Source organism: Palaemon carinicauda, chromosome 8 (assembly GCF_036898095.1).
Source record: "Palaemon carinicauda isolate YSFRI2023 chromosome 8, ASM3689809v2, whole genome shotgun sequence".
NCBI lineage: Eukaryota > Metazoa > Arthropoda > Malacostraca > Decapoda > Palaemonidae > Palaemon > Palaemon carinicauda.
The window spans coordinates 81,592,821-81,605,704 of NC_090732.1; the positions used below are offsets into that span (position 1 = coordinate 81,592,821).

Here is a 12,884-nt window from a genome sequence, read left to right on the forward strand (position 1 = left end):
GTATCTTCGAGTGAAAACACTATTATTTCGGCCTGAAGATTCTGGAGATCGTCGGAGGAGGTTGCAGTGGGAAAAAATTTGGCAGGGACGACCAACAGGTCGCATACACCATTTCAGCTGACGAGACGTCCAGGGTGTCTTTAGGAGTGGTCCTTAGTCTCAGGAGTACCCAGGGAAGCTGAATAAACCAGTTGAAGTCCTTGCAGTGGGACATCAAATCTGCTTTGAGGGTACGATGAAAACGTTCAACCATTCCATTGGCAGCAGGGTTGTAGGCAGTTGTCTGATGTAGGGTGAAGCCCAGGAGATTCGCTAATGATGTCCACAATTGAGAGGTGAAAGTGGTACCCCTGTCAGAAATAATATGCTCAGGGATACCAAATCTTATTATCTATCCTGAGAGTAAGGCAGATGTACATGAGGCGGACATTGTAGTTTCCATGGGAATGGCTTCAGGCCAACGAGTGGAGCAGTCAATGACGGTAAACAGGTAACGATGTCCTTGTGATGTGGGTAGGGGGCCTACAACGTCGACGTGTATGTAGGCGAAATGACGCTGATGTTGAGGAAAGGTGCCCACTCCTGAATCCGTGTGTCGATGTACTTTGGAAGATTGGCAAGAAGTACAGGCGTGGACCCAATCTTCAGCACCCTTAGTAATGCAGTGCCAAATTAGCTTCGTCGTCAACAGCTGTGCAGTAGAATGGCACGAGGGATGTCGGCGCATGGGAGTAAGAATCCACGGTCGCGGTCTACCAGTACTGACATCACAGAGGAGGGTGGTGTTGGAGTCGTCAAAGGGTACGTCTTCCCAACGGAGGGATGTGCAGGATGTCATACATGCTTGATACTCTGGGTCCTGTCGTTGAGCTTAGGCCAAGGCATTGTAATCCAATCCCAGTTGAATGGCGGCCAACGTGTTTCTTGACAGGGCATCAGCAACGGGATTTATTTTCTCAGGGACGCGTTGAAGGGTGCAATTGTATCCAGCCACGGTGGAGAGATGTCGGTGTTGACGGGCGGACTAAGCATCAGACTGCACCAGAGGCATGTGGTCTGCGCGAAGGACGAAGGGCGTACCTTCTAAGAAATAGCAAAAGTGACAGACAGCCAAGTGCACTGCCAGCAATTCACGATTGAAGGTAGAATAACCCGATTCTGCCTTGGACAGTTTTCTGCTGAAGAAGGCCAATGGGCGGGGCGAGCCGTTGACCACCTGTTTGAGTACTATACCAATAGCGACGTCACTGGCATTGGTGGAGAGAAGGAGAGGGGCATGTGGGATGGGAAAAGTGAGAGCAGCAGTGGTTGATAGGGCATTCTTTGCATTGCAGAAGGCCGCTTCTTGAAGGGGATCCCACTTCAGGTCTTTTGGCTTGCCTTTTAGGGGGGAGTAGTGGGGAGCAAGAGTGGTGGCAATGGCTGGCAGAAAACGGTGATAATAATTGATCATGCCCAAGAATTCCTGCAGTGCTTTGACGGTCGAGGGCGTAAGGAAGTTCTGAACGGCTGCTACCTTCTCAGGGAGGGGATAGACTCCTTCAGGAGTGATGCGGTGCCTTAAGAATGACACTTCGTTGGTGCCAAAGGTACACTTGTTGTACCAGACTACAATGCCATTTTGGTGTAGGCAGTCGATCACGATGCCCAGGTGACAGAGGTGTTCCTCTTTCGAAGAAGAGAACACAAGTATGTCATCCACAAAACATACACAGAATGGGAGGTTCCCTGAGATGCCATCCATGAGACGTTGAAAAGTGGCCCCAGCATTACGAAGGGCAAAACAGGAGTAATTGAAGGTGTATGTACCGTAGGGAGTGGGGATGGCGGTCTTGGGGAAGTCTTCTGGGTTCATAGGCACCTGATAATACCACTTCAGGAGATCGACGTGGAGAAAACCTTCATTTTGTGCAGGTAGGAGGTCACGTCAGCAATGTTTGAGAGGTGGAAGTGATCTGGTTCTGTTTGCATGTTCCGGCGCCTGTAATCCCCACACGGACGGAGTGAGCCATCTTTCTTTAGGACGATGTGTAAGGGTGACGACCATGGGCTGGAAGCCTTTTGATAAAGGCCCATTTCTTCCATTTCGGCAAACATTTGTTTGGAGGCTGCCAATCAATCTGGTGCTAGACGTCTGAATTTGGCAAAGACTGGGGGTCCCGTCGTCTTGATATGCTGATAAATACCGTGATTGGCAGGAGCCGTGGGCGTTTGGCGAAGTTCTGGACGGAAAACTTCTGGGTACGATATGAGGAGGTGGGCGTAGGCATCCGTGAGTGAAATGATGTGGAGAGTGAGGTTGGAGGGGACGGGTTGAAGAGGTGTCGACAAGTACGAGTCTACCTTGACCAATTGTCAGTGGGCGACATCGACCAGAAGGTGGAAATGAGAGAGGAAATCCGCACTGAGGATTGGCAATGTGACGTCAGCAATGAGAAACTTCCAATTAAATTTGCCGTTTCCAAACAATAATCTGAAGTTCTCGTAACCGTAGGTGGGTATCGCAGATACGTTGGCAGCTACCAGGCGGACATCGGCAGACTTAGACAGTCTACGTTGTGTCCTGAAGAGTTCCCTTGGCAACAGAGAACGACGAGCAAACGTATCTACCAATAATCGCACATCCGTTCCTGCATTATGTAAAAAGAAGATTAAAAACACGGGAGGCCACCGCCACGAGCGATGGCCTACTTACATGTTTTTTGGCCACTGACCATCCTTGGCACATTTCTTTCGTGGCAACCCCGAATCTGGAGTGGTAGTGGCAAAACTGCGGCCGATGGGCGGTAGTAAGTGGTTGTAGAAGTCGATGGTTGGGGCGCGAGTGAGTGGTGGGTGATGGGTGGTTTTGTTGCCGCTCTGGCTCATCACAGGGTAGGCGTGTGTCCTACGGCATTCACAACAGCTTAGGTTGATGTTGAATAGGTGTCCTCTTCGTCAGGAGTGGTGGCGTTGATGGAGGTCTTGAGGGTTGTGAATATCGGTCCATAAGTGTGTCGGCTTTGGTCATCAAGTCCTTTATGGGTAAACTATCAGGTATGGCAGGTTCGGGTAAACGGCGTACCCAAAGTGCACGAAGTAGGTTCACCTCATAAGGAGAGCCATCCGCAACAGGTTGCAAGCGAGTGATACTCCCTGAGGGTAAGTGAAGCCCTTTGGTCCCCCAACGATTATTGAGAGAGCTGAAAAAGCTTTGCTATACGGGCGGCTGACAAAAGCGACTACTGCTGCAGAAGGCATGTTTTGAGGGCGTCATACGCGAGAACATAATCTGCTGTGGCAGTTGAGCGAGTCACGCCCTTGATGCGGAACTGGACTTCTGCGTGCTGAAACCAAGCAAATACCTCCCTGCCGGCAAACGAAGAAAGTTTGAATGGAGTGGCGCCAACTTTGGTGGAGTCCGTCATAGTAACAGTGAGGGGGTGGGAGGCGGGAGGAGCAAGTCGACCCTCGGGGTCAACCAATGTGACAAGCCAAGAATAGGTTGTGAGTATTTTATTATAGACACATCGAGTATATACTGTATACACACTAGGTCACAGCAAGAAGGTCACAAAATACATGCTATTTCTTGTCCAACCGGCAACTGGTTCTGTTAACAGCTAACATTGAGAAATAGTCAGACATGTTGATGCAAGTTGCTGTCAGTGCAGGGGGAGAGCGAACATACAAAGGATAATATATACAAAAAAGAGAAATGTTACTATGTACGATTGTGTGACACACGGGTGGTGCATACTAGAACAATATCTACGAGGAATTCCTGAACATATTCGAACATACTTGAGAGAGAGAGAGAGAGAGAGAGAGAGAGAGAGAGAGAGAGAGAGAGAGAGAGAGAGAGAGAGAGAAGAGGTGAAGAAACTAGATAAAATTACTTCACTGAGTGAAGATTATAATATTATCAGTCATAAACCCCCCTCTGGTATGAAGTTTCAACCGTCGTTTTTCAAAATACTGGAGGTTTAAAAAATTATCAATGGCAATAAATTATAATCAAGAGTGAATTCAAATATTTATTTTACATAAACAGAACTATCACTGAAATATGTATTAAAGAAAATGGCTCAGGATCGTAGATGGTCTTATTGCTTCTTGGTATTTAAGCGAGGTATCCGTCCTTATGAAGACCGATGATGCGACCTCACTAATAACCCCCAATACCAGAAAAGTCCTCAGGATCTATAAATATGTCATAAATACGCTCTATTAATAGAGAGCAAATATACGAAAATATATCAACAAAACTATTTAACTGCCAGTTAATATAATAAATGCATGAAGCAAATATGAACTCGAACGAGCAGAATAAAACAAGACACTTCACAAATATAAGTAGTTAAACCGGCAATAAATTCTAAATTTTAAATGAAAACAATATGGTTGGTCCTTTGGATGATATTTTATGGTTCAGGTTAAGGAGAAAATTCATTCAAAATGAATGAGTAACTCGAGTGAAATTTACAAGGCACAAGCATCAATGTGGTTTGCAACTTACCTCCACTCTAAGCAAGCCTCTCTAGGTCAATTGCAGCTGTCGTTGTTAATTAAAAAATCGATGCAACTCCATGGTATAGAAGCCTCAAGAACTAATCCAAGTGCTCGCACTTCCAAGCAGGATCATCCTCGACCAACGGTCACACTAGTCACTTAATGCTCCATATTAAAATTTACGCTGGATTGGTGAAAAATATTAGTGAAGAGTTGACACGCCCTTCTCAGCTGCCGAGTGAAAATGCACTGCAGTCTTCAAACGCTGGGACTAGAAGTAAACTTTTGAGGTGAATTAAAGGTTTTCGTTCAGTCTCAAAACTCTAGTATTAAATTATCACTTTAAAGGAGGAATTTTATGGCTGCAAACTATTGATGCTTTCACAAACTTAAAATATAACATACGGAAACTGAACGAGTCTCCAAAGCAAGAACACGAACTAACCATTATTAACAATTCAAACTTTTCCCAAAAACAAAAAAGAAACTTAGAATTTTGAAACAAGCAAAGTGGAAAATCAAGGACCATAAAGGGTGGATACTACACTCAAAAGTTAAAAGTTAAAAAGAACAAAGTGAAAAAAGTTTCACTTTTTTCAATACTCCCAGCAGACCCATTCAATTTCAACTGTTTTAGTGTCAGAAGAAATTGAATTTTTATTTATCAGTAGTAGAAAAAACCTCATGTCCCATACAATTAAATATGTCCCATACAATTAAATATATACAAGAATTATTTACAAGGTACAAGTAATGAATATTAAGCATCTCCATGAAGATAAAGATTTTTCGTTTTTCGTACGCCTTTCAAAGCAGCCAATCTTTTAGGCCTCTTTAATGCAAGATCCTCATTGGGATGCTCATCCTCTTGCCTATGCACTACTTTAGAGTGAGAATATTCATTAATACTCAGTAGAGGAATTAATGATGAAGAGTGTCTATTTACTCTTTCTTTGTTTCCCTTCATTACTGTTGCACCAGTGGTTTCACCAATTGAGTTCATCTGAACGCTTTTAACGATTCCCATAGGATAATTTGCAGGTTTCAAATGAACATCTTTTAGTAAAACTATATCACCAACTTGCAAATTCTTGTGCGATACTGGCTTGTATCTAGAACCCACATTAGTGGCTTGATGCACAAGTTTTGCAAGGGATTCAGAGTTATAAATGTCTTTTAAACATGAACGAGACTTGCGCAATTTACTATAACTGTCCTTAATATGCTCTATTGGATCCTTGGAAGGAGTCCATGAAGGGTCGGAATCTGGAAGAGGTTGCAAATTAGGAATGATGCTCAAAGACACCAACTCATAGCCCTTTAGCAAAATTTCAGGTGTTATTGCAGCAGGAATGACTTCATTTGGATTATTATCTCTTAAAGACTCATGAAAAGCAATTGGCCTGTGATTAACTAAATGTACAGCCTCTGCTATAAGAAACTCAAAATCAAGAGAATTCAATACAGTATTTCGAACTGAACCATATATAAGTCTTTTAACTAATTTAACACAACTTTTCACAAGTGATCCAAGTTGGTTACAACCTTTGTAGTATTGCTCAAATTCTACAGCCCTCATTCCATGTTCCTGTAAATATTGCACAGTATCTGGGTCCCTTAAAAAATCAGAAATTAAATTAGTACCTGCAACAATTTGAGATCCCATATCTGAAAAGCACAATTGTGGAGTACCATACTCCCATATATGTAACTGAAGTGCTCTCAAGAATGTGGGTACAGTCATGTCAAAGCATAATTTTAAATTTATAGCTCGAGACCACAAACACGTTATACAAAGCAACCAAATTTTTGTTTTAACCCCTTGATACTTAATATAATACGGGCCAAGATAGTCCAGGAAAATAGACCTGAAGGGAATATTGGGAGGTTTCAACCTAAAATCTCTGTATGGACTTTGATTCAATTTGACTGTATGTCTGTGAAATCGTCTGCAGTTTATACATTCTTTCAAAATCTTCTTTACAGTTGAAAAGAAATTTGATACCTAAAACGTTTTCCGAAATTCGGTCAACAATGAGTAGATGCCAGCATGGTTTGTCATTTTATGCATTTCCAAGATTAATTTCTTGGTCAGGGCGCTATCCTTTCACAAAAGGATAGGCGAGAACATAAATCTATCTCTGTCCTTTCAGTGTGCAGTCTTACTTCTAACACGCAATATACCATTGTGATCTGGATAAATATTAAGTTGGCTGATTATATTAGGGATCTCTCTAACTGCATTACAAGACCGTGCAAAATATTCAAAAACTTCCGGAAAGTGAATCTGCTGGTCTCTGTGGATTACAAAGTTATAAGCTTCTGACAAAGTTTCTTCATCAGTAAGACAATTAAAATGTGAATATTTACTTGGGTCCCTCATCTTTACTGCAATTTTCAGGTTATTAATAAACCTTATCACATACCTATGGACTGAAACTATACTCTTGAAGCCTGAAAAGGAATCCATAGAAACCAAATGGTTTATATCCTCTCCAACCACAGACTCTGTAGCAACATGAACGTTACTACTTTCAAGAGAAGAGCTTATACCTTCCTCTCTGAGCAATGTATTAGGAATGGTAACTTCCATCATATCACTTGCGAAAACATCAATATCTGCATCAGCAACAGTACCACTGAAAAAATTAGAGTTCATTAATTGCTTATAGGAGAGAGGTCGGGTGATTGCATCAGCTGGGTTTTTAGAGCCTGCACAGAATTTAAAATTGATAGGAAATTCTTCACACATTCTGCAGATACTATCTAATCTATTTTTCACAAAGATGCTCAAATTACGCAATTTATCAAACTTTGTAACATGTGCTGATAACCAATGTAAGCAAACTAGACTATCTGTGTATAGATCCATCCCTACTATGTTAATAGGCTCAACACAATTAGAACCACTTAATTCTCTTCTAATATCATGTAATACTTCAGTCCCTAAAGAAACTGCCTGAAATTCAAGAGAGGGTATGGATTTAGATTCTAATTGTTTGTTAACAAATCTGTTCTTAGCCATGACAAAGTTTGTTTTTTTAGTTCTCAAATTATATAAGAACACAACACAGCCGTAAATGCTTCTAGAACTGTCTGTATATGCAATCAAATTATACATATCATCTCTCCTACCAACAAATCTATTAACTGAAATCGTTGGAGAAGAATTTAGCTGCTTAGCAATATTATTCCATTCTCTTAACAGATCCTCGGATAGCCTATTGTCCCAACCAATTTCTTTATTGCACTGCAAAGAATGCATGAATATTCTAGCTCTATTTAGTAAAGGTCCACAAAAATTAAAGATATCAAAATTTGATGCAATTGAACTCAAAATCTGCCTTTTAGATGAAGCATTCTTATCCAAAACTAATTTCTGGGTGGACAAAGAATCAGTCTCTCTATTCCAAAGCAATCCAAAAAGCTTGGTCACAGGGGTCGACTTCTCACCAGTTTCTCCATCAGTGGAACTCTGCAAAGATTTACAATTTGTCATAAACTGTTGTACTTCAAATCCATAAGGCTCAAAAATCTGCTTCAAATTATCGAAGGCCCATTTCAATTTGACAGGGTCATTGAATGAAATCGCGCAATTATCCATATAACATAAATCATAAATATTTCTCTTCAAATTCCTAATTTGTAGCGAATCATTCTTTATATCAATCATGAGAATATAATATAAAGCTAAAAGCAGTAAAGCAGGACTAGGTCTAAGACCAAAAGGAAGCCGAACATGTTTGTACACTATCAATGAAAAATCATTCTTGGCAACATTTCGGTACCAATAAAACAAAAGCTTTTGCTGATCAGATTCAGGCATCACAATTTGCAAGAAGGCTTTTTTCAAGTCAAAGCACAGGACATAGCTATCAAATCTCAAGTGCAGTATAGAAGTAGATACTTTCTTATTGAGGCAAGGGCCCGCTAACATTGCCTGATTGTGGCTGACTGTTAAAGGCTTTGAGGGATCATTTTCACAAATATTAGAAAGAAAAACCTTTCTACATTTGCTACTCTCCTTTTCGAACCTGAATACGGGCATGTGTGGCAAAAAGGAAAAACTAGGGTGCTCCTCCAGGAACTGAGATAAATTAGAATGAGTTCCAAGTATGAACTTAATATCAGAGATCATATCCTCCCCTTTTGCCAAAAATTCATCTGCAAATTTATATCCCTTTTCCATAAATCTTTCAACAATTCGACTCAAACCTGGAAGAATTAGCTTTGTATTGATTTCTGGAAGGCAGATTGCTTCCACACAAAAATTGTTCACATTATTATTTAAATTAACACGAACAACATTAGTCAACAATTTTCTTTGAGAATTAATACCTCTTACAGTGACACTGAAATTCGACTCCAATACTTCCAAATTATTTCGCTTTGCAAATTCAGCATCAATAAAATTAAGCTGAGAACCACTGTCTTTAAGACAACGCATTTGCTCATTATTAGACAAAACAACCGAGAAAGTGGGTAAAATGGAAGCCCCAGTATGTGAAAGGACCTTATTGCAATCTATGCTTATCATACCATTTGTTGCTCCAAGGGAAGAGCCCTTTTCTTTATTGACGTTATCAGTAGTCACTTTAACATTATTATCACACAAAAAAACTGAAATGCCAATCGCTACATTTGTTACATTTTCTCAAGAACCTGAATCTACATGCACTTGTTTTATGAGGATTAGCACATTTAGTGCAAGCATTCAACTTAAACAGCCTTTCGACCTTTGCCTTTGGAGAGGCATAAACCTTACACTTGTTAACTGGATGATTAGCATTTTCGGAACCATTTTCGTCCCTACACAAAATACAACCCTTTAATTTCACTGCACTGGAAGAGTCAACCTGTACATTACTAGCGAAACTTAATGTTGATCTAGCATCTGACTGAACTTTACGATTAACTTTCTTCTCCTGATATCTTTTCTGAACCCCAAGGTAACGCTCTGTGGCCTCAAAAATATTATCCTCAATATCCTTAAGCAAAGGTTTGTTTTTATTTGTAATTTGAGTTAATTGTAATTTAAGACCATCATTCATAGCATCCCAAAAGAAATATTGCAAGACATCATCAATGGTTATGGAAAGTGCAGCAAACGAGTTTTTAATGCTTCTCATCTTACCAATAAAGGCATATGGGTCAGAGTCATACGTTAATTTTAATCCTGAAAGGGCAAGCATAGTTTCAAATTTCTGACCTAATTCAGAACCAAAAGCTTTTTGTAACAAAGCTTTGGCTTCCTCATAATTCTGTTCAGTAGAAGATAAAGATTTCACAAGAGCTAATGGCTGTTTACCTAGTTGATTTTGGAGATAAATAAATTTAAGATAAGAGTCTACTTTCATTGTCTCCATAGCCTTCTCAAAATCCTTAAAAAATTTTTCTATGCTTTCCCCCTCAGAATGATTATATACAGGAAGAGGCAAACATGGGTATTTAATATTAGGAGAAGGGTTACTAGGCAAGGGAATTTCTGCTGTGACTTTCTCGAGCATAGCTAATGATGATAAAATATTATCCGTATAAATAGCACAACTATCTAGTTCATCTTTGATATCAGATTCATCCTTTTTTTCACTGAAAAGCATATCCACTATCCGAGAGTCCAAACTATCTAACTTTGTTTTTAAATTTTGAAGGGATAATACAAAACTAATCCTTTCTTGCTCAGTGAGAGTACCATATTTAAGCCTTACACTGTCACACTTTTTGGTCACCTGTGTTCGACAATGACCACGTGAAATCTTAAGAGCCTTCAACTTCTCCATATTGCATGTAAATTCAGCTAAAACTTAAAAAGTAGAAATGCGCAATATATAATGGAATAAACCCATTAGCAAATTCAGAAATTAAGCAAAGCGTTATCGAAGGAAATATAACCTTTGCAAATTCGCAAATATTCACAAAAAATATGACCAACACAGCAAAATAATAGACAAGTAAAATATTCACGAAGCAAAAAATGTGTGACCGCGATCGAGAGATTGAACACGACGAGGAAGAACACCATGAAGCAACAGACCTTTAACAAGCCCCTCGTTGGGCGCCATTTTCAAAATACTGGAGGTTTAAAAAATTATCAATGGCAATAAATTATAATCAAGAGTGAATTCAAATATTTATTTTACATAAACAGAACTATCACTGAAATATGTATTAAAGAAAATGGCTCAGGATCGTAGATGGTCTTATTGCTTCTTGGTATTTAAGCGAGGTATCCGTCCTTATGAAGACCGATGATGCGACCTCACTAATAACCCCCAATACCAGAAAAGTCCTCAGGATCTATAAATATGTCATAAATACGCTCTATTAATAGAGAGCAAATATACGAAAATATATCAACAAAACTATTTAACTGCCAGTTAATATAATAAATGCATGAAGCAAATATGAACTCGAACGAGCAGAATAAAACAAGACACTTCACAAATATAAGTAGTTAAACCGGCAATAAATTCTAAATTTTAAATGAAAACAATATGGTTGGTCCTTTGGATGATATTTTATGGTTCAGGTTAAGGAGACAATTCATTCAAAATGAATGAGTAACTCGAGTGAAATTTACAAGGCACAAGCATCAATGTGGTTTGCAACTTACCTCCACTCTAAGCAAGCCTCTCTAGGTCAATTGCAGCTGTCGTTGTTAATTAAAAAATCGATGCAACTCCATGGTATAGAAGCCTCAAGAACTAATCCAAGTGCTCGCACTTCCAAGCAGGATCATCCTCGACCAACGGTCACACTAGTCACTTAATGCTCCATATTAAAATTTACGCTGGATTGGTGAAAAATATTAGTGAAGAGTTGACACGCCCTTCTCAGCTGCCGAGTGAAAATGCACTGCAGTCTTCAAACGCTGGGACTAGAAGTAAACTTTTGAGGTGAATTAAAGGTTTTCGTTCAGTCTCAAAACTCTAGTATTAAATTATCACTTTAAAGGAGGAATTTTATGGCTGCAAACTATTGATGCTTTCACAAACTTAAAATATAACATACGGAAACTGAACGAGTCTCCAAAGCAAGAACACGAACTAACCATTATTAACAATTCAAACTTTTCCCAAAAACAAAAAAGAAACTTAGAATTTTGAAACAAGCAAAGTGGAAAATCAAGGACCATAAAGGGTGGATACTACACTCAAAAGTTAAAAGTTAAAAAGAACAAAGTGAAAAAAGTTTCACTTTTTTCAATACTCCCAGCAGACCCATTCAATTTCAACTGTTTTAGTGTCAGAAGAAATTGAATTTTTATTTATCAGTAGTAGAAAAAACCTCATGTCCCATACAATTAAATATGTCCCATACAATTAAATATATACAAGAATTATTTACAAGGTACAAGTAATGAATATTAAGCATCTCCATGAAGATAAAGATTTTTCGTTTTTCGTACGCCTTTCAAAGCAGCCAATCTTTTAGGCCTCTTTAATGCAAGATCCTCATTGGGATGCTCATCCTCTTGCCTATGCACTACTTTAGAGTGAGAATATTCATTAATACTCAGTAGAGGAATTAATGATGAAGAGTGTCTATTTACTCTTTCTTTGTTTCCCTTCATTACTGTTGCACCAGTGGTTTCACCAATTGAGTTCATCTGAACGCTTTTAACGATTCCCATAGGATAATTTGCAGGTTTCAAATGAACATCTTTTAGTAAAACTATATCACCAACTTGCAAATTCTTGTGCGATACTGGCTTGTATCTAGAACCCACATTAGTGGCTTGATGCACAAGTTTTGCAAGGGATTCAGAGTTATAAATGTCTTTTAAACATGAACGAGACTTGCGCAATTTACTATAACTGTCCTTAATATGCTCTATTGGATCCTTGGAAGGGGTCCATGAAGGGTCGGAATCTGGAAGAGGTTGCAAATTATGAATGATGCTCAAAGACACCAACTCATAGCCCTTTAGCAAAATTTCAGGTGTTATTGCAGCAGGAATGACTTCATTTGGATTATTATCTCTTAAAGACTCATGAAAAGCAATTGGCCTGTGATTAACTAAATGTACAGCCTCTGCTATAAGAAACTCAAAATCAAGAGAATTCAATACAGTATTTCGAACTGAACCATATATAAGTCTTTTAACTAATTTAACACAACTTTTCACAAGTGATCCAAGTTGGTTACAACCTTTGTAGTATTGCTCAAATTCTACAGCCCTCATTCCATGTTCCTGTAAATATTGCACAGTATCTGGGTCCCTTAAAAAATCAGAAATTAAATTAGTACCTGCAACAATTTGAGATCCCATATCTGAAAAGCACAATTGTGGAGTACCATACTCCCATATATGTAACTGAAGTGCTCTCAAGAATGTGGGTACAGTCATGTCAAAGCATAATTTTAAATTTATAGCTCGAGACCACAAACAC

The 12,884-nt window shown here is 39.2% G+C and overlaps 1 protein-coding gene across 1 annotated transcript; it reads right to left on the reverse strand.

The window, feature by feature from the left end:
• Positions 1 to 4,010: 4,010 nt before the first annotated feature.
• LOC137645775 (uncharacterized) lies at positions 4,011 to 9,028 on the reverse strand. The gene is made up of 2 exons (XM_068378686.1): positions 4,499 to 9,028; positions 4,011 to 4,182 (listed from the first exon to the last, which is right to left on the reverse strand). The coding sequence occupies exon 1, from the start codon at positions 9,026 to 9,028 to the stop codon at positions 6,641 to 6,643; it is 2,388 nt and encodes a 795-aa protein (XP_068234787.1). The 3' UTR covers positions 4,011 to 4,182; positions 4,499 to 6,640.
• Positions 9,029 to 12,884: the final 3,856 nt, after the last annotated feature.

Excerpts from the sequence above, each read along its gene's own strand:
- LOC137645775 (XM_068378686.1), bottom strand. The coding sequence starts at position 9,028 with ATGATAAGCATAGATTGCAATAAGGTCCTTTCACATACTGGGGCTTCC.